The 23,696-nt window shown below is 36.0% G+C and overlaps 1 protein-coding gene across 2 annotated transcripts in view; it reads right to left on the minus strand.

The window, feature by feature from the left end:
* The window catches only part of RB1CC1 (RB1 inducible coiled-coil 1), a 71,712-nt gene that overhangs the window by 40,293 nt on the left and 7,723 nt on the right, over positions 1–23,696 (minus strand). For both annotated transcript variants that reach the window (XM_079136389.1, XM_079136388.1), the window contains exons 2-5: positions 4,522–4,633; positions 3,238–3,358; positions 1,846–1,972; positions 1,517–1,687 (exon numbers count right to left, since the gene is read on the minus strand). In XM_079136389.1, the coding sequence (XP_078992515.1) occupies positions 1,517–1,687; positions 1,846–1,972; positions 3,238–3,308 (369 nt within the window). In that variant the 5' untranslated portion in view covers positions 3,309–3,358; positions 4,522–4,633. The remainder of the gene's footprint in view (positions 1–1,516; positions 1,688–1,845; positions 1,973–3,237; positions 3,359–4,521; positions 4,634–23,696) is intronic.

The following is a 23,696-nucleotide window of genomic DNA, read 5'->3' on the forward strand; positions in this document are numbered from 1 at the left end:
CTAATTATGAAATGATATTTAGACTATGTGGCACTTGTACATACTTTTGCCACTTGAATCTCAGATTGATAATAAAGTATTTCAATAGCAATGTCCCTCTCATTTTTTCTGTGGGTTTTCAACCTTTTTAATATCATGAATTAAGAAATCATGCCAGCTCATATTAAATGACTTCTGGATACATGAATATACTTTTGCCCTTTTATCTTATCTTTGTACAACACTTTGTCACTATTTCATGCCTTTATTGATGTAAGTTTTATTTGCTTTTTTCTCTAATCATTTGATTATATATCCACCCATATTTCACATTTCATATTTTCTAACAATGTAGTATCCATATCTTCAACCAAATAAGTCTCTCAAGTATTCTATTATATAAATTCAGTTTAGAGAATTTTCTTTTTAAAAAACTTATACTCTCAAAAGCATTTTTGGACTCTTTATTTGAATGTACCAAGGAAAGATGAAGTTATTTCCTTTTTTATTGTACTCTGTGTGAAAATAAGGTCATTTCACAAATGCATATGCTACATTAAAACAAGTTCCTATCAGTTTCACTAACTAAAGCATACATCTAGTAAATGTTACCAGTTTATTTTTACAAAAGGTAATACTTTTACTTCATTGGTTTTAAGACATTTTTTCATATCTGAAAGCAAAATATGACTTACTAATCACTTGGAATACATAATGTCACTGAAGGTAAACAGCGAATTAAAAAAGGAAATCAAAGACTGGTAAATACTTTACAGAAACTTTCAAGTATCGGTATATGAGGTATATGATGGAAAGAATATTGTTTCTCTGGGAACTAAAACACAGATAGTGAAAAAAGAATTATAATTTTATTAGGCCATGATGACACATGCCTGTAATCCAGCAATGTGGAGGCTGAGACAAAAGGATCATCAGTTCAAGGCCAGCCTCAGCAACTTAGTGAGACCCTATCTCAAAATAAAATATAAAGGGCTGGGGGAATAGCTCAGTAGTAACACATTCCTGGGTTTAATCCCCAGCATACCCGCCACTGACCAAAAAAAGTGCAATAATTTTTGCACTTTCAGAGATATTTGATGAGCTCTATCTGTCTATTCTAACACAGGGACTTTACAATTAAAGAATGTTCAAAAGAGGAGCTAGGAATGTGGCTCAGTGGTAAAGTGTTTGCGTAACATGTACAAGGCCCTAGGTTCAATCCTCAGTATCATCAAAAACAAAACAAAATAAAAACAAACAATATTCAACAATAATTATTGTATATATTATTATTATCCAAGAGAGAAGCTGACCAAGTCAATTTCCAAGAGCTCATACACTCTGTACTTGTCAGGTAGACTGAGTAGTGATGTTACGGTCCTGAAAATTAACAGACTAACCACAAAACACATTTTCATAAAACTGGTATTTTGGAATGCTTGCTATATAATTCAGACACTCTGCTATTTAGATTTGAAGGCTTTTAGGAACAATCAGTTAATCTGTTAAAAAATCTTTGTATTGGTTTATATCTTACCACTGCAAGTTGTGTCCTTGAAGCAACAGTATGAAAAACTGCAGGCATCATAAGAGACTCCTCAACTTTTATTTCCATGTCATTTTCTGTTGAAAAGGTCGTTTTAGGAATAGCAGGTGCACGGTCACATAAGATCATTTCTTTGTTAAAAAGAAAAATTGGATTTGTGTCCTATGTTTAAAAAAATGCATAAAATGTTATATACATGGAACATGCACACTGCCCTCAATAAATTAAGCAGAAAAACACTGCTTTTGAACAATGAGTCCCAGCTCCCTTTCTGATGTGAAGGTGGACTATCCCTGTACAAAAGGGCCTTGGATACCTACCGTCCCAGCACTGTAGGTACACACTCTTCTATCTGCAGCCATGCATTCTCCTCCATTGACCACAAGTACCTGATGCTGAATAGCAATCTTGTATTTGTTTTGAATGGCATGTTTAAGGTCTGCCACACTTCCAAGAAAAAAAAAAAAAATTACATTTACTGACTGATTTTAGTCATTGAAGTATCACTTCATAAAAAATATATACTAGATTAATGAATCTCATTTAAAATCTTTTCCCAAAAAAACAGTAGTTAAAAGACGTAAGTTTCCTAATTCCTTGAATTGGACTCTATAATCAATTGCCTGATCTTAGGTGAATAAATCACCCATTTTGTCTTAACAAAAAGAAAGTCTAAGAACTATAAGCAGTAGACACCTTGTCTTCCATAACAGAAAGATGTATAAATAAAGGAATATGCTCAAATTGGCATCAGTCCTATTAAATTCCTCTGAACCCAAGATTTGTGTTAAAATCTTCACATCACATTATAGAAACTAAATGAAGCCTGAACCATAAGAAAATTCCTTTCTTTTCCCATCTTTCAAATAACTATTTCCTTAGAGGTAAAGCCATCATTTAATAAAAAAGTCTTTTTTGCTGCGAAAACTCTCCCCACTTTTTTGTAAGCATAACAGGGTATTCAGTCAAATATGTGAAACTGCTGCAAAGTTGGAGAATGATTACACAGGAACCACAATAATCTGACTACAAATTTTAAAAACTTACTCTATTCTCTCATAAAACAAAACAAACCTATCACCTTTATTCACACAATGACCCTTTTGGTCATTAGATACTGACACAATGTCCTTTACAAAGCTAACAATAATTCTCTTAACAGTGTCCTCTGAAACTTAAAACAACTGGGTAAAAGTACTTATAAAGATAGCATCAGTTTGAAATCAGGTTGTTTGTGGTCAAGTTTATTTTGAGTAATATATTCATGCAAACGGAACAAAACGATTTTAAAAAATTTATTTTTAGCATTTTAGAAAATGATGACAATTGTGTGTGTGTGTGTGTGTGTGTGTGTGTGTATGTTTTCAGGTGAAAGATTTTTTTTAAGACTTGTTATAAAAAGTAGATTTCTATGCTGGGGTTGGTGGCGCACGCCTGTTATCCCAGCAGCTTGGGAGTCTGAGGCAGGAGGATCACGAGTTCAAAGCCAGCCTGAGCAACAGTGAGGGGCTGAGCAACTCAGTGAGACCCTGCCTCTAAATAAAATACAAAACAGGGCTGGGGATATGGCTTGTGGTGGAATGCCCCTGAGTTTAATCCCTGGTACCCCCCCCCCCCCACAAAAGTGGATTTCTCAAAATCAAATGTTTTTAACTATTTGCATACTTACCAAAATGCAAAACTCAAAAGACTATAAATGCAATATAACTCACGTTTGTACTGTAAGTTCAGTGTCAAATGTTAGAGTAGTTCCAGTATTAACTAGAAACACATATAACTTCATGATGATTTCTCTGGATTCTGTGAGCTTGCACCTCACCTCTGATATGGTTCCTAAAAGGAATCAAGAACAGTGATCAATTTTACAAACACAAGTACAAATACCTTAATCATTAAGACACAGCACAGTCTTACTATTAAAACAAAAATCAAAATAGGTTTTCATGTCTAAGATGATGACCTGGACAATTTGGTAAATTTTGTGCTTAAAAATAAACAGTGAGATTAGTGAAAAGGAAAGCATAACTGTTCTACCTTGAAAAAATTTGTTTTGGGGAAGAAAGAGGGCAAAAGTTAGAAAAAAGTTGATGTTCATATTTTCACTGTTTTCTACATTAAGAATAAGATATCCACCCAAGCAGGGTGGTCCACACTCATGGCCAGAGTAGCTCAAGTTATATGCCAGCCTGGGCAACTTAAGTCAGACCCTGTATCAAAATAAAAATAGATAAGGCTAGGGATATAGCTCAATGTTAGAAGACCTGCCTATCATGTATGAGGATCTGGGTTCAATTCCCAGGAAGCAAAGGAGAAAAGGGAGGAGAGGGGAGAAGAGAAAGACAATATCTAGTCAAACATCGTATCCCTGTAAGTGCTTCCCCCACTTCTCCCTTAAAACAACTAAAATTGAGACTAGACTTTAGGTTAAAGTTAATAATAAATAGGAATAGCCATTACTAGCAGGTTAGGAGAAATAAATTCCTATTCTGTCTACCAGCTGCCTCTTAATGTGTATTCCACCTCCACACTGAGCTAAAAATGCTCCAAGAAATTCTGGACCCCAAAAACTAAAAATGGAAAACCAAAACCAAACCAAATAAAAAATACTACGGCCTTGATAGTTATGTCACTTTATGCAATAGTACAAAGAGCACAGGTCTAGAAATACTTTAAACAACTCTGCCATTAACTTGTCCAAATTAAAACCTCATTTATAAAATAAAGCATCCATCTATAAAAGGAACAGATTTCAAGATAATCAAATGGGAGAGAATAATACTATAAAATAATGAAGATGGTTAAAGACTACTATAAATAAATTCTCAGAAATATGTAGGCACCCTACCCCACAACTACGCTCTTTCCACACGAAACTTTTAGAGTAACATTATCAGTAGAAAAAAGCAAATAAGGCTTTAAAATTAAGGTTTTGAAAATCATTGTTTTAAATATATTAGATAAAGAATTGAGTTATGAAAGTAGGAACAGTGACTTACCAACAGGCACTGGGAAAAGTACTACCACTCTTCTTAAGCAGATTAAAACTGGCTTATGTTTCCTTTGCTTGATATTGGCAACTGAATGGCATTACTGGTTAAACTCAGAGAACTAGAAAAGAAAAATTTGAGTTAATATAGAAACAAGTCAGTATATAACAACATACTGTCCTTTTCTCTTTTTCCCTTTAAAAAATTACCTTCTGTTAAAAGTAGTCTTTATTTAGTCCCTTTTCCTACCTGCATATTCATTGAAACCACAACCACGAGCATGATGCACATCATTCCATTCAAAGACAAACAAGTCAGCAATGAATTCCCCCAAATTGTTTCCATGGGCATTTCTCAGTCACAAAATTATAATGGTACAGAGTCCAGGCTGTGGAGTCAGACAGCTTGAGTTTGGACCTGGACTTACAACTATATATCTTGGTCAAGTTACTTAACTGTTTCAGTTTCCTCTTTGGTAAAAAGTAATCGAAATAATAGGCAACCTCCAAGACAGCACCAATTATCTGTGCTGTACTTGCTGGTATCCACTAGAGTAAAATTTCCTTCTGACCAAGCCAGGCTGCACCTCTAATCTAGTTCTAATCAATAAAACACAGCAAAAGTGATGGGATGTCATGTCTGTGACTGGTACTTCTTAAGATTATGACTTCCATTTTGCAAGTTGGCGCTCTCCTTGCCAGTTTTGTTAAGTACGGCCATACGGAAAGTTACAATTGGCAAAGTGACACTCAAGGTGACCTCTGCCCAACAGCCAGCAAGAAGCTAAGAACATCAATCTGACAATCCTCAAGGAACTGATCTTGACAAAACTACAAGAGCCTGTAAGCAGATTCTTTCCAGGTTGAACCTCACAAGACAGCAGCCCTGGATAGAACTTTTTTTTTTTTAACTTTTTTTTTTTTTTTGACAGTGATAAATATTTTTAAAAACAATTTTTTTCACACATGTATATAGGGTAATAATGTCTGTCTCATTCTACCGTTCTTACCATCCCAACCACTTCACCCTTTCCCTCAAACCCCTCTGTACAGTTCAAAGTTCCTTCATTCTTCCAGATAGAACCTTGATAACAGTTTTGTGAGAGACCTTGAAGCAGAGGATCCAACCAAGACTTGCCCAGAATCTGTACAACACATTCATATTGTTTAAAAGAGCCAGGTTATGATAATTTCTTACTCAACAACAGATAATTAATATAGCTCACATCACCAGAGGGCTGTTACAAGGATATGAAAGAAAATTTTTCATATAAGAGAACGGTGCTTGGCCAACTAAGCCAACTCACTGATGTTTGAATGGGATCTCAGACCTCTTTACCTTTGTATAATAGAGCTATAGTTACTACTATGGCTGACTACTAACTCCCAAACCCAGCCCACTTCTTCCAGAATTATCCATTTAACGACTCTAAACTCAACAAATAAATTAGTTTTCTATATACATTTCTTCAACATTGTTATTTCTAAAACTGCACTCCTTATGTTCTCTGCTCCCTATACCTCCTGGCTTTTCACTTCTCTATGCTGATGGAATCCACATTTACCCAATCTATCATATGTCACCCTAACTCTGACACAGAAACATTAGCAAATCTGTCTTGGCAAATCTAATATTTTCCAATAGCTTCTCAACCTGCTCCACCTCCTCAATCCCTAGTCTACCCTCTCTCACATAGCCTTCAAAGGGATCATTCTAAATGCTAGGCAAATCAAGTTTTTCTGCTGCTTAAATCTCAAAATTATTTTGATTTTTATGATACCAGGTACCATTCTGTTAGGGTTTACTACTGCCTAGGGAACTATATCATTTCTTAGATTAAATGTTTTCATTTGATACACACACACACACACACACACACACACACACACACACAATCCTGCAATGTAGATAAGTATCATCATTTTATGCTAAGTAAACTAAGAATTAAAGGAGTTAGTGTCACTGGTTATGACTCTGGTTACTATTCAAATCTGGGCAAATGACAACAATTCTTGCCTTTAACCATCAGGATAACATCCAAGCCAACAAAAAACTTCCCATTGACTTCCTTCCATCACTCCCAAACTTTTTCAATCCCAAATATCACATTGCTTAAAATCCCATAATTAAACAAGTTGCTAAAAGTCTTGAGTCTTCACTAGGATACTACTTCCTGCTTAGAATTCTCCCTCCCTATTATTATGATCATCCCTCCTTTCTATCCTACCCTCACACACATTTCTTTCACAATCACATGGAACTAATCACTTCATTAGCTGTGCTATGTGTTATGTGTGTCTGTGCTTGCATAAATTGTGATGAGTCTCTGTATTTCTCACCTCTATTAAGTAAGCTCTTTCAAAGCAAAAACTATGCATTCCTTGTTACTGGCTCAAATATTTTATAATATAATAAATGAATAATACAACACCAGCTATGAATTATTCTATATCTTTGTGAAAACTCCTAGAAATCATATTTGACATCTACCCCAGGATTTTTCAACTTGTTCCTTAAGGAAAGTCTTTATATTTTCCAATATCATCATGTCTATGACAATGGTAAGGCTCCAGCTCATCCATCACCATCACACATTCCCTGCCATTATAATTTAGGGGTAATGCAGAGAGACTCTACAAATTTAACCCTGATCGTTTGAACAAACATAAACACATAATACAGTTCTACCTACCCAAGAAAGACTAAAATTTATTTTCTATTATACTATAGGTCCATACTAAATCTTTTAATAAAGGAAAGAACGTAACTAGGAAGCCAAGAGGTTAAATTGACAAGTAGCTGACAGGGCTTTCAAGTACAGAGCTGGGTTCCCAAGTTTAAGATGAGCACGGTTCCCTAGTAATTCCTATAGACCATTACATGTGTGTGAAAGAAAAAACACTTTAAATTGCTAAAATTCCAGGCACAGTGGCACACTCCTGTAATCCTAGTTACTTGGGAGGTGGAAGAAGGAGGATTACTAGTCAGTCTAAGCAATTTAGCAAGACTTTGTCTCAAAGCAAAAAAATAAAACAGGGCTGGGAGTTAGCTCAAGGGTTTTCTTGGCATGTGCAAGGATCCTGGGTTTGATCTCTGTACAACTGCAACAAAAATTTTTAAAAATTTCAGGACTTAACACCACAGTATTATTGTGTCTATCCTGACTCATGTAATTACTTTTTCTTCATTTAATCATTTTTTGCATTATTACAAATGCTTCATAATCATCAACATTAATAATGGCTGAAAAAGCATTCCAACTTGTGAATTCACCAGTTTAATTTCTCAGTTGCTCCCTGGTTTTAGCCTGAATGCATACAAAAATCATTCAAATATTTCAAGGCTACTAGAGTATGCTACAAAATAGCTTCTTTAAATTTGTCACTGCTCACCCAATATATCCACTAAACAAGAAACAAGTAGCAGTAGTAGTAGTACCAGTGATTGAGCCTAGGATTGCTTAAACACTAAGCCACTTCCCCAGTCCTTTTTAATTTTGATTTTGAGACGGGATCTTGCTAAGTTGCTAAGGCTGGCCTTAAATTTGTGATCCTTCTGCATCAGCCTACCACATGTGCCTCAGCCTACCACACATGCAGCCACCATGCCCATCCCAGTGCTGTATTTTTAAATGCTTGCCAAGAATACTTCACAATTTTATAATTGCATGGTATCTTTGATTAGTAATGAATTTGTTTTTCATTTACAGATCACTATGTGCCAGGCACTAGTTGTGAACAAGATAAACACAGTCCCCAAACTACTACAAACCTCCATCACTAGAAAAAATAACTGCATGTTACAGGGCTAGCTTAAAGATAAGGCACACATGCACACACATGTAAAACACATAATGCCCAAGACAAACTTGACTAATGTACTCAGGTTTTATACACGCAAGCGCCAGGCATTTGTCCTTCAGCTCATTTCTTACAGATCCTAAGAGATTTTAATAGCAGTATCACTGGAAAGCAACTCCTGACCTACCCTAACATGACATCCCATGTATTTATCCATTGTTTACAGCCTGTAAGATTTGGCAGCTTTAATCAGAAGCTCCCACCTGAATTTTCACTTTCTACATCTTCGTTAACTGTCAGCTACTATCAAAGACCTACCCAAGAATAACACACACAAAAAATGGAAGTACATAGTAAGGTCAGGCACCATTTCTCCAAGGGTCTACCTGCATTGGAAGTCTGTGAATCAATATCAAATTCATGGTTTCCACACAGACAAATGCTCTTATTACATATATCAAAGTATATGGCATATAAAATTAATAATCATTGTTAACATCTGAATTATTCATTATATACCAGTCACTACATTGAGCAGTTTTATATGCTTTACCTCACATTTACAAGACATTATTACTGTTTCCATTTGCAGATGAGGAAAAAGATTCAGAAGTTATTCAACTCCCCTAAGGGCAGAAACTTAGTGAATAAAATATCTAGGGGCTTGAACCCAGTTGGCTATATTCATTCAATAAAAACAATACCTGAGAACCTAGTATGCAGTAGGCATTTTTTAGGTTTGGAAATAAGAATATTACTAGAAGTCAGTTAGACTAATAAAGTCTAACAGAAACATAAACATCTACTTTCAGAAAATGCTATTTAAAGGCATTTGCTTTTAAGTACAAAAATATTAAAGTCCAAAATATGTACCTTCCACTTTACTGTCTTTTCTTCTTTAGACATAATGAGATTATCGGCATAGCAATAGCTACCACAAATTAGAACATGAAGAAAAGACTATATCAAGTACATGGCTACTTCACAATTGCTGCTGTGAGAACAATTAGTCTTATTTATTATTCAAAAGATGAAATTGCAGCTCAAAGAAATTCAGTTATTTCCCCAAAGTCACATAGTAAGAACTACGGGCTACAAATCCATTGGCCTGAAGAAAAAAACATGAATGTACCATATTATAATCCATTACACATGATGAATTACATTCTATGCCTTGGCAATTTTTCTGTTTCTTTAGAAATTCTTTTTGTCCCCAACCAATTTTATTCTATGCCTTGGCAATTTTTCTGTTTCTTTAGAAATTCTTTTTGTCCCCAACCAATTTTATTCCCTAATCATTTTAAAATACCCATTTATCTAAATGTGAGATTAAAAAACCTTCCAACATTAAGTAGGAGTGGGATGACACAACACTTGGAAATACAAGGTACAATTTAGCTGTAAGTCATCATCAAGAAATAAAGTGGACCTTAGTTCTGAAAAAATAAGATCTCCATGGATTCATAAATTAAGAAGTGATTGTTGGCATGAGGGACTAAAATTATTATTGATCGTCCTGAAAATGTGAAATTCTGAGAGATTCTCTAGGAATGTGTGTAATGAAACATCACTATCAAAAGAAATAGCAGAGGGATTGGGATATAGCTCAATGATAGAGTCCTTACCTAGCATGTATGAAGCCCTGGGTATGATGCCCAGTATTGCTCACACTCTCGAAAAAGAAATACACAAGGACTGGGATGTGGCTCAGAGGTAGAACGCTTGCCTAGCATGCATGGACACCTTAAGTTTAATTCCCAGCACTGCAAAAATGATGATGATAACAATAATAAATAACCCTAAAGAATAGGGTTGAGGATGAACTGACCAAGGTCTCCCTTCTGCATCCCACTCCTAGTGCTACTACCTCCTGCTCTCCAGGGCATACACTGAGGCCACCTACACATAAGTGACTCCATTGCTATTATCAGCACTTCAGGGTAGCCAAGACTAGAATTTGAGCCCTTGAGTGGGAGACCCAACAGGCCATCTGGACTCACAACAGGCTTCTAAGAAGAAGAGAAGGATGATTCAGTATCTGGGAGCCTCTGGGCAAAAAGTAGAACAGTAGTTCATTTTTTGTTACTATAATGAAATACTTGAGGCTGGGAACTTTATAAAGAAGAGGGCATGGCACTAGCATCAGCTTGGCCCTGCTAAAGGCCTCATTGTGGATAGTATACAATGTGACAGGAGAGATTATACAGAAAGACAGGAAGCCAGAGCAAGGGAGGGGCCATGTGTATTATACCTAAGAGAATAACAAGAACAACCTTAATCTTTCCCAAGGGTAACACTCCTGATTGCCTACCACTAGAGTCCACAATTTAAAGGTCCACCCCCTTATACACACCACACTGAGGACCAAGTTTCCAACACTTGAGCTTTTGGGAGACACATTCAAAATCATATGCAAACTACAGCATCCTTGAATCACAGATTGCCAGGTCCATCCTCCTCAGGGAAAAGTCTCCAAATGATGGCAACTGGGCACAAAGCATGCCCACTGCCCTGGATGGACCATCCCAAACAAATGGGACAAAGAAGTTTTTTTTGTTTTGCTTTTTCCCTGATTCTTCAGTTTCAGTTTTGCCTGTAGGACAGCAAAGCCTAAAATACTTATCTGGTCCTTTACAGAGAAAATAGGCAACTCCTGCTTCCAAAACTTGAGCACCAGCAGCCATTCACAAGAGCTGCAGTTACTATCAGGCACCTCACAGTCAAGAACTGAAGGTCCTCATAAACCCAACACATCTGCAACAGTAACACTAAATGCAAGTGACAACAACAATAGCACAGGACCAATTTCCCAGTTTTCTTTTCAACATACGGTAGATCCAACAGGGCTGGAGTGTAGCTCATGGTAGAGAGCTCACCTAGCACATGTGAGCCACTAGGTTAGATCCTCGTACTGCATAAAAATAAATAAAATAAATAGGGATCACAGAAATAACTGGTTTTGACATGAGTGGGAAGGGGAAAGGAAAGAGAACAATAAAGGGAAGTTGTTTCTATTAACTCCTATCTCCTCCAAACTGGTAACTGAGATATGACAATGTTATTAAAAATGACTAAGCACTATAAGCATCCCCCATTTTTGGTACTGTGAATTGAACAGGGATGGTCAACCACTGAGCTACATACTCAGTCTGTATTTTTTATTTTGAAACCGGGTCTTCCAAAGTTGCTTACAGCCTCGCTAAATTGCTGAGGCTGGCCCTGAACTTGCAATCCTTCTGCCTCGGCCTCCTGAGCTGCTGGGATTATAGGTTTGCACCATCACAACCAGAAAAAATTTTAAGTAGAGCATTTTCTTGAATTCTGTGAGTTGTTTCACGTAACTGCAATTCTCCAACCTGAGGTTGGTCATAGCTGGTCTGAAATGAGGATAGTGCCAAGTATCACCAAACTTGCAACTGCTATCTGAAGTGAGGGCAGTCTTATGGAGACTATTCTTACTAACTGTACCTAAATCACTACATACCCATATTGCGGTTTCTAAAAGGAACCTTTGGTACAATTACAAGTAACTGAATAGCACTCTAACTTCCTATGCATAAAAATTGTGTTCACAATGGTACTAAAAAAAAAAAAAAAAAAAAAAAAAAAAAACAGCCTCAGTGAGCTAGGTTTAAGATCTATTATAAAACCTATGAAAAGGCAAGAAATTAAGCACTTCTCTACCTTATACGAAATGTACTTCAGGATAACCAAATTGTTGAGAAAAAGTACATTTACATTTGAAAAATTTCAGCTAACAGTTTAGATAAAATATTAAAAGATTTAGGAGATATTTAACAGATACGTTTATAACAGATAAATTTAGCTAATATGTGCACAAAGTGATCACTTTTGTCTCACTCTAAGCAAGGCACTCTGACAATAATATCTCCTTAAGAGATTCAACTGGAAGCAGTCTGTAAAGTTTTTCTGCACCCCTCCCCCACAATTATTCAAATCTATAAATTTATCCAAAGTTTCCAGTTTACAGAAAATTTAGAGTACAAAGGAAAACTTATCAATATTATTAGAAAACAATTAATTCTACATGTGGTGGCAGACGCCTGTAATTCCAGCTCCAGAGGCTGAGGCAGAAGAATCACCAAATTCAAGGTCACCCTCAGCTACTTTAGCTAGTCGCTAGGCAACTTAGTAAGACCCTGTCTCAAAATGGGCTGGGAATGTAGCTCAGTGGATAAGTACTCCTGGGTTCAATCCCTGGTACCAAAAAAATAAAATAAAATAAAAATTTAGCAAAATAGAGAATTATGAGAAATGCACAGGACAATGACCTGGTTTATTAAACAAATACACGTCTTCAATGCTACTACAAAAGACACTGAGATAAATGTGATTATCCAAATATAAATTAAATATTAGTAAATAATTACTTTTGTTTGGATCTAATATATAAAATGCTGCCTGATACTTGTTTCAAATTAGCCCAATAAAAAAACAAGTAAAAAAGGAATATTAAAGGGAAGAATAAAATAAACTGGGTGGTAGAAAATATAATCAGCAGATCCATGAGGCTGAGGCAGGAGGATTGCAAGTTTAAGGCCCTCCTCAAGTTTAAGACAGTGAGAACCTACCTCAAAATAAGAAATTAAAAGCACTGGGGATGTAGTTCAGTGATAGAGAGCCCCTGGGTTCGACCCCTGAAATGGTGGGGGGCAGGGATCTGCAAAATGTTGGACTATATTCCCCAGCAAGCAGAGATGGATTCATTAGTTCGTTATAATACTCTTTCTACTTTATGTCTACAAATTTCCATAACAGAAAAGCACAAAAATTATCACATTATTTTAATAATATTCAACATTCTTATTATAGTTAGGAATGTGCTATAAATAAGACCTTTCGAGAAAGTAAACAGTGTTCCTGGTGGTAAGTAAGCAAAGATTTTACAAATTCACATCTCCAATAATCAAAGAACTATACCATAAAACCCCATCCTAAGGAAATAATTTTGAAACACAGTACATATACATATTGGGGGGGATACTGGGGATTTATTCCAGGGACGCTTACCCACTGAACTATATATTTCCAGCCCCCACCCCTTTTGTTTTACTGAGACAAGTTCTCACCAAGTTGCTTAGGGTCTCCCAAAGTTGCTGAGGCTGGCCTCAAACTTGTGATGAGTGTCAATGGCATTACAGGCATGGACCACCGAGCCCAATTTATTAATTAATTTTTGACTATTCATTCTTTTATTCATATTGTAAAACAGGATTTTAAACATCATGGAACCATTTTTAGTAAGGACTACAATGCTAAGTAAGAATAATACATACACTATGATGACAACATGTAAAAAGAATGAGGAGGAAAATGGTTAGAGGAAAAACTATGCAAAAATGTTCATAAGTATCTTTAGGTACTGAGTAATAATTTAGTAAAACACTGAGCTGCTGCCAGAACACATCATTTCCCTGGGTTATAATCTGACTTAAACAGAAGAAAAAACAATTGACTTTAAGCTTAAAATTTCTGGTTTACTCTGAATTCCTAGGCAGCTTAACAAGTGTTCTTAGCCTGGGTATTTGACCATGCCCTTGCCTGTGAAAAAGTAACATGAGGGCGATATCTAAGCACAGGGAAAACTGTGCAGAATTGTTTAACTTCACCCTGACTCCATCTCTACTCCATCCCCCAGTAACTGTCGCTCTATAAATTTTAACACTACACACCAAGGTATGGTTCTCTTTCCCTCTGGGGAAAGCTCATATTCTCCCTTGATGTATGTTCCTTGCTTTACTCCCTCACTCAAGATAGCAGGCACTCTCCCCTGAATGTGTGTTTCTTACTTTGCCCCAACAGACATCTCTCCTTTTAGATAGCCCACATTCTCTCTAGAAAGTATTCTCTCCTTGAATGCTTTACAAAATAAATCTGTCTCTGGGAAGGGAAAAAAAAAAGACCTGTTGAAGTTTTTATTCTGCCTCTTAGCAGCTGGTGATTTGAGAAAAGAAACATTTTTAAATTCAACTTTCTTATCTCAAAAGTAGAAATAATATTTTCTTTGCAAAACTATTGTAGGGGTATCTATTCTCAAAATTTACAGAACCAGTCAGGCAAAGCAGTCCATGCCTGTAATCCCAGTGACTCAGGGGGCTAAGAGAGGAAGACTGCAAATTCAAGGCCAGTCTCAGCAACTGAGCTAGACCCTGTCTCAAAAATAAGTAAATAAATAATTAAATAGGAATGGGACCAGGTGTGGTGTTGCAAGACTGTAATCCCAGAAAGTCATGAGGATGAGGCAAGAGAATCATAAATTTGAGTCCAGCCTCAGCAATTTAGTGAGATCCTAAGCCATTTATGGAGATCCTGCCCTCCAAAATAAAAGGGCTGGAGATGTAGCTCAATGATAGAGTGCTCGCCTAGAATGGGCAAGGCACTTATTTTAATCCCTATTACCACCACCACCAACAAAACATTATAGATGGGCTGGTTGATATAGCTCATTTGGTGAGTGTTTGCCTAGCACACACAAGGTGCTGGGTTTAATCCCCAGCATCACTAAAAAACATTATAGAACCAAAGTAATTAAAGAAAGGGAGGTAGCTGGAAGTACAGGTAAAAGAAGGTTTTGTCTGGCATGCTATATACCTGTTATTCCAGCTACTTGGGAAGCTGAGACAGGAGAATGTTGATTAAGGACAACATGGGCAACTTAACAAGAACTGTCTTAAATAAAAAATAAAAAGGATGGGGATATATTAATGATTGAGTGCTCCTGAGTTCAACCTCCATAAAAGCAAAATAAATGAATGAAGGAATGAGTTAACAAATAAGTAAGATTGCTACTTATTTAGAGATAACTACTGAAACAAAATCATAGGTCAATATGGCTCATTTTTCTCTCCAAGTTTTAATTTCTATAAAAAGAAATAAGTATAAAAATATAAAAACAAAACAATTCCAGAAGTTCCCACACCTAGAGTACGAAGTCATATCAAGGTCTGATCAATAAACTGACTTTTCTGATTGCTTGACAATGCCAAAGAAGCTATTTCACAAAAGAAAGTCCATTTTATAAAAGACTGCTATGAAGCACTGTATCTACTGATACCTACCTACTAGCACCATACCTAGACAAGAGCAAAACAAACATAAATAAGGTGTAGCCCCCTTCCCTTATTTATACTGGACAAAAAACTAATATTTTCCCCATACCTCCTGATTATCCTTTCTCATGTTAATGAACAGAATACTCTAAAAGTAGTCCTTCACTTCTGCCAATATTGGGTTACAAAATTCTCTGCCATATCTCAAAGTCAATCTGAACATGCACTAAGCATATCATATCATTTCTCACCATATTATTTGCAGTCAAATCATGAATGAGAATATGCAAAAAGTGTCCAATATTGCATAATGTATATGACCACCCTGTATTCACTGCAAGGTGTAAACACTAAATATACTTTACTAAATATAGATGAATAAATGAACATCAATAATTGAAGATATAGTAAGGCAAGGTGGCACACACTTATAATCCCTTAGGAGGCTGAGGCAGCAGAATCACAAATTTGAGGTCAACCTTAGCAACTTATTGAGACCCTCATCAAATTAGGGAGATCTTATCTGAAAATAAATAAACAAACAAATAGGGCTAAGTAAGGAGATTGGTGGTAAAGTATCACTGGGTTCAATCTCCAGTACCAAAAAAGGAAAAAAAGAAGAAAGAAAACGACTGAAAATATAATTAAAAAAAATAACAGCTTCCTATAAGTAAGAATATATATATTCAGAAATATATAGATCACAATTTCCACTGTGCTCCAATACCTAACCAATATAGAGGACAAAGGACATTCAAGGTTCTTATCCTCAAACTAACCACTCAACCTTATTGTTCAATAAAACCCCTAAAATTAGTGACAAAAAAAAAAAGGAAAAAGAAAAAAAAAAGAAACATTTACCTGAGTTTCTTGGACTTATCTTTACATAAAGATAGCTGACCGACATGATATCCAATGTGTCTACATACTTAAAATTCTATAAAGTAACTATATATATGGCACTCAAGTCACATATTTATAGAAACATACAAATCTTGTTCTCTGTCTTAAAGGTCTGTACTTTTTTTTTTAAACGGTACTAGAGACTGAACCCACTAAAGTATATACTTAGTTCCCTGTACAATCTTACTTATATAATAAATGTAGTAAAGGTCAGATCTGTTATATTAATAGTAACTGAAAAAGAATTTTATTCTTCTGCATCAACACCCTCCTACCCAACCAAAGATATTGCCCACCTTCTAGTCCCACAGACACCACTTTTCCATCACCTCAATCTCTTCATTAAGCTGCCTAACAGTAAGTTCTCCCTTTACCTTAGCTCTCAGACTCCTACAGTCTTCTTTACAAAACCTATTTCTGGGTTGGGATGCAGTTCAGTGGTAGAGAGCTTGGTTATCATGTGCAAGGCCTTAGGTTTAACCCCCAACACCAAAAAACACAAAACAAAAACTATACTGACCTGTTGTTTTACTCCAGAAAACTAATTTTTAGGTGGTCATATCAGAGCTTCAAAGCAAGGTTTCATATTTCACAGAATAGGCACAATAAAGGAATGGAAATACAAATTTTTGTGTATGTAAAATAAAAACTTGCAGATTTCACTGAATACATTTATTCATGCTGATTTAAATTCTCCTACTAAAAGAGATGTTGGGTTGGGGATGTAGCCCAGTAGCAGAGTGCTTGCCTAGCATGAGCAAGTCCTTGGGTTCCATCCTTAAAACCACACACAAAAAATATGAGAACTACATAAAGGACAATTTTGTATAATCTAAGTCAAAGCCATAAAATTTATTGGACTACAGCTTCCCCAGCTAGTCCATAGCTTGCTTGGCTTCATTATTTGGAGAAAGGGGACGATGGCCTTCCTCATCAGTACACACTGATTTAAAGTTCCATTCCTCAATCTACAAATAGAAATGTTATACTATCTACCTCGTAAGTAATGTAGAAAACAAGTAAAGTACTCCATGTAATAGAGATTATTTGGCACAATCCAACTTCCCATAAATATTCCAAAAATTTTATCTAGGGACAGGAAGTAACTCTGTCACAAAACACCAAGTGCTCTAAAGTGTCTGCTAAATGAAGAGGCAACTGTACTCTTTGCATAGTACTAGTAGTCTTTACGTAAAGGGAAAAACTGAAATTATTTTTTTACTTAAAAAAAAAAAAAAAAAAGATAAGTACCACTTATCTGCCTATAGTGTGGGAGGCCATGGGTTCAATGCCAAGTATGGCAAAAAAATAACTTGAGAAAGATCCATTTAATTAGCTGGTTTCTGGCAGTTTCTTTATTAGACAATGCATTTCTGGGATCTTATTTTTTTTTTAAAAAAGGGAACTGACTTGGCTTACTATCATATGTGAATAAATACTGCTTGGTCCCACCAGTAACAATCCTGAAGTTTGTGTACCCTCTATTACACTTTCTTACCATGAAGTTATCAAATCATTGCTTAGTACTGCATATCTGGGGGTTCTGACAATTATCTGAGATGCTTCTACTTGCAGGCCCCATCAGAAATTCATCCTAGAGGACACCACGAACAAAACAAACTTAGGTCCTATTAGGATGCCCCTTTACTTCTCCCCAAACTAAAACTGTTTCATAATATCTATTCATACATTCTTTAGACTGACATTCAACCATTACCTTTCTACAGCTCACTACATGGGAGCGTCACACCATTTAAAATGAGCTCTTGACATGAGATGAATAAACCCTGAATTTCCATGCTTTTACTCATGTCATTCCACAGCTTTCACAGTCTATTAGTCCTCACCAATCTACTGGCTGTGACTGGTCTGTTCCTTAAGCATTTAAAGTCCAGTTTTGAATTCTAACAGTGTTTGTATTCAGAACATGAGGGCCTGCTACACCTTTTGTGCTACTTACCTAATACCTTACAAAGCTCAAGCTGACTGTAAAGGTTTGGGGGAAACATGGTTATATCTTACACCTTTCTTTAAACACCAAAGTATGTAACATAATACCCAGAAATACTGGAAAGTCAATAAATGGTTGAGGCAAACACCGTGGGTAAGCACTAAAACAAGAACCAAAGCTATGAAAGTAGAAAGCCAGTGGATCAAAGAAGAATCCAGAGTAGCTATTAAAATAGATGATCCAACAAAACTGAATTTTCTCCTTTATAGAAAACTGTTAATGGCTAAGCAAAAAGGGATATAAGTAACTAAGCACATATTTGGTTAGCCTCAAATAAAAGATAATCAGGCAGAAGTAAGAGATCTGGGCTTGGGTCCTGGCTTCAGAGCTTTACTCCTGTGACCCTGATAGCAAATTATTTCTCCATATCTGTTTCTTCATCCAAACAAGGAACGGGGTACACTAGATGACTCTTGCAATGTTCCAAAAATGCCATACAGTAAGGTTATATACTAAACCAGTTCAAATGTATGGTCATTGAAAAAATACTAAATTAAAAATTGTCTTACAGAGACCAGAGATAAAAAGTACATGCTCTCTATAGACCTTCCAAAACCTCATTGCAGAAAATGAACTCCATAACATAATGTAATATATTAAATACTATGAATGGTGGTATGCAAAGGGAAGAAATAGCCAAGAATTTAAATAAAGAAGATATCATTCTAAAAAACAAAGGAATATGTAAAATCAAGATCCAATCAGAAATACAATTTTCCCTCACTGATCACCATACATCACTGAAACTCTAGAGGATAAGTTTAAAACACTGGCTTCTTTTAAGAAAACACTCATTAAAAAGTTAATCCTCTTATGAACCTGTAACTTTGAGATTGCTCATTATGCACATTTTCCCTTCATTTAAGTAAAATCCATTGAATTCCATAAGTGGGTTAAATCTACATGATGCAGAAGTAAATTTATTATACATAATTACCAGGTATTAGCATAAAATCAAGTGCAGATGAAGGAATGAAAAATTAAAACTCTTTGACTTTACATATAAGCCCAGTAGTTAAGTATTATAAATCCAGTCATCCCATATTCTACAAGGTGCTAGTCTCAGGATACGCCAGATACCAAAATCTGCAGAAAGTACCTTACAAAATAAAGGGTGTAATATTTGTTTGTAATGTACAAACAAGCATCTTCCTATAAACTTTAAGACACCTCTAGATTACTTATAATAGGTAACACAATGTAAATGATATAAATAGTTGTTACAGTGAATTGTTTCACAGTGATGGCTAGAAAAGTTTATACATTTAGTATAAACAATTTTTTTGAGTGTTTTTAATCTGAGGTTAGTTAAATCTGTAGACCCATGGGTATGGAGGGTCAACTATATTACTTTTCACCAACATTTCCCAAAATCTGAAATGATACTCATTTTATATAAAAATTTTTCCTAATTAAATCATGTAACTATGTGGCCTTCTGCCCACTGTCCTTAGTGTCTGTTCATTGAGAAAAAACTATATTGTCTACTATATAAATTGTACTGAGACATCACAGGAGAGAATATCTATCATATTCTTAAACTCACAGCAGTTAACTCTCTGAGATTGTAATACATTAATAAACAGACAACATACCAAACAGAACAGACCCAGTCATATATTTAGATACACAGAGATATACATTAAAGGTAGAATTTTCAAAAGGGTGGAAAAGAGTAAATTTTTCAAGCAATAGTATTATGACAAATGGCAATCCATAACATGAAGAAAACTGTCTGAATGCATATGCTCACTTAAAAGTGAGAACTAAAGTATACACAGGATATCATTTTTTATCCTTTGTAATATCACTAATGATTAAAATGCTACTAAGTGTTGACAAGAAAGATAATAGTCTATACACCTCTGACAAGAATATAAATTGGTATAATTTTTAAAAAGATTTAATCAGCAATGTGTATCAAAAATGTACAAACTGGAAATTCTACCTCTGAATACAATGGAAAAGTAAATAAGACAAGTGTACAAAGATCTCTAAACCCATTAATTTTGTTACACCCTTATCATTAACAATAAAAAATTAGGAAACTGATTACCACATTAAGGTGTTGGTTACATAAATATAACTCATATCACATGATTTCAGGTTGTGGATACTATGTTTATTTTATAACTAATGCAAAGGCGGGGGGGGAACGTATGTGTGTACACAAGCATTAAAAAAGTCTTCAACTATTTGCCAGGCATGGTGGCACACACCTGTAATACCTGTAGCTCAGGAGGCTGAAGTAGGAGGATTCCAAGCTCAAAGCCAGCCTCAGCAACTTAGTGAGGCCATGTGTCAAAATAAAAAATAAAAAGGGCTGGGGAGCTGGGCACAGAGGAGGCTGAGGAAGGAGGATCCTGAGTTCAAAGCCAGCCGCAGACAGGCCCTAAGCAACTCAGTGAAACTCTGTCTCTAAATAAAGTACAAAAAAGGTCTCAGAATGTGGCCTAGTGTTGAGTGCCCCTGGGTTCACTCATGGGTACCAAAAAAAAAAAAAAAAAAAAAAAAAGGTGTGTGTGGGAGGGCATCTGGGGATGTGGTTCAGTGTTTAAATGCCCTGCACCCTGGGTTCAAAAAATCTAGAACTATTTAACACCAATCTTTTCAACACTGGTTATATCTCTAGGTGTCAGACTTTCACATTCTCTGACTTCCTTTAAAAAGAAAAATCACAAATAATCAAGAGGGGGGAAAAAAACACACTTGTTTCCACTTTTAGAAAGAAAAGTAAGGGAATACTCTATTACTCATTACACAGTAACCTTCACTTTTTGCCCTAAACCAAGAGTGCAAGACAAAGTTCCCTACCAGTTTTCCTCATTTAGACCTTCGATGTGAAATCCCAGTGGAGTTCTGCCTCAAACCATCCTAAATACCTGATCATTTCTCCAACTGTTATCTTTATGTACACTCAAGGAGACTAGATCTATGAAAAGAATTAAGATGTGGAATCAAAAGACCTACACTGAAGTAATACTCCTACTAATTATGTAACCTTGATTGAATCCATTTACAAGTTTTATTTTAATTATAAAAAGGAAAGAAATGACTTATCTCAGAGGGCACAAATCTGTAATCCTCAGGACCGGGGATGCTGAGGCAGGAGGATCAAGTTCAGGGCCAGCAACTTAGTGAGAACCTGAGCAACTTAGACTGTCCCAAAAAGGGCTGGAGATGTGGCTCAATGGTGAAGGGGCCCTAGGTTCAATCCCTGAGAACCAACCCTCGCAAAGAAAATAAAAAAAGAATTACCTATCTCATAGGATGATTTTTGAAGCGCTAAAGAATAATGTACACATATATGGAAGAGTTGTGCAAACTATAATGCACAATACAAGCATTAGCTAATGTCATTAAGGAATCCAGATTCTTGTCATGAGGTCAGGACTAGTGCTACCTGATATGAAATATTTCCAATTGTAAATCCCAGTTACCCTTAATAAGGTATCTAAATTCCTCCCTCAACACTTTGATGCTGGTTAGAACACACAGCATGCTGAGAAGAAGCTACACCCCCAACCCAACAAACCTAGATTTCAATTAAGTGCTTTTTGTTTAAAACTATTCCCTAACTTCACTGTACACAAAACTATCGTTCTGCTACCCCTAATGTTTTCTGTCTAAATCCTATCCATATTTTCCTTTATAACTAAACCCTCATTTCCCCAGGTCATACCCTTATTAAAGTAAAAAAGCTTGCAAATTCTCTCTGCCTTTAAAATCCCTGTCCTTGGGGGCTGGGGATGTAGCTCAGTGCTAAGAGCACCTCTGGATTCAATTCCCAATGCTGGGGGTGTGTGTATGTGGGGAGAGAGATACTAATGTCGAAAGTGAAACTGGATTCTTTATATATTCTGGAAATTAGTGCTCTATCTGAAGTACGAGTGGCAAAGATTTTTCTCCCACTCTGTAGGTTCTCTCTTCACATTGCTGATAGTTTCCTTTGCTGAGAGAAAGCTTTTTAGTTTGAATCCATCCCACTTATTGATTCTTGCTTTTATTTCTTGTGCTATGGGAGTCCTGTTAAGAAGTCTGATCCTAAGCTGACATGTTGAAGATTTGGACCTACTTTTTCTTCTATAAGATGCAGGCTCTTTAGTCTGATTCCAAGGTCCTTGATCCATTTTGAGTTTTGTGCAGGGTGAGAGATAGAGGTTTAGTTTCATTCTGCTGCATATGGATTTCCAGTTTTCCCAGCACCATTTGTTGAACAGGGTATCTTCATTGCATATTTTTGGCACCTTTGTCTAGTATGAGAAAATTGCATTTATTTGGGTTTGTGTCCGTATCCTCTATTCTGTACCACTGACCTGTCTATTTTGGTACTAATACCATGCCGTTTTTGTTACTATTGCTTTGTAGTATAGTTGAAGTTCTGGTATTACGATACCCCCTGCTTCACTCTTCCTGCTAAGGATTGCTTTAGCTCTTCTGGGTTTTTTATTCTTCCAGATGAATTTCATGATTGCTTGGCCCTATTTCTGTAAGGTACATCACTGGGATTTTAATTGGAATTGCATTGAATCTGTATAGCACTTTTGGTAGTATGGCCATTTTGACAATAATAATTCTGCCTATCCAAGAACATGGGAGATCTTTCCATCTTCTAAGATTTTCTTCAATTTCTTTCTTTAGTGTTCTGTAGTTCTCACTGTAGAGGTCTTTCACCTCTTTTGTTAGATTGATTCCCAAGTATTTTTTTTTTTCAAGGCTATTGTGAATGGGGTAGTTTTCCTAACTCAGTTTCTGAAGATTCATCACTCATGTATGAAAATGCATTAGATTTATGAGCATTGATCTTGCATACTGCTACTTTACTGAATTCACTATGAGTTCTGAAAGTTTTCTGGTGGAATTTCCCTGTTCCTCTAAATATATAATCATGTCATCAGTAAATAGGGATAGTTTGAGTTCATCTTTTACTATTCGTATCCCTTTAATTTCTTTGGTCTGTCTAACTGCTCTGGCTAGAGTTTCAAGCACAATGTTGAATAGAAGTGGTGAAAGAGGGCATCCCTGCCTTGTTCCAGTTTTTAGGGGGAATGCTTTCAGTTTTTCACCATTTAGAATGACACTGATCATGGGCTTAGCATAGATGGCCTTTACAATGTTAAGGAATGTTCCCTATTTTTTCTAGTGTTTTGAGCATGAAGAGATGCTGTATTTTATCAAATGCTTTTTCTGCATCTATTGAAATAATCATGTGACTCTTGACTTTAAGTCTGCTGACATGGTGAATTACATTTACTGATTTCCGAATGTTGGGATAAAACCTACTTGATCGTGGTGCACTATCCTTTTAAGATATTTTTGTATGTGATTTGCTAAAATTTTGCTGAGAATTTTTACGTCGACATTCATTAAGAATATTGGTCTGAAATTTCTTTCCTCAAT

This window comes from Sciurus vulgaris (assembly GCF_902686455.1).
Source record: "Sciurus vulgaris genome assembly, chromosome: 1".
Lineage (NCBI taxonomy): Eukaryota > Metazoa > Chordata > Mammalia > Rodentia > Sciuridae > Sciurus > Sciurus vulgaris.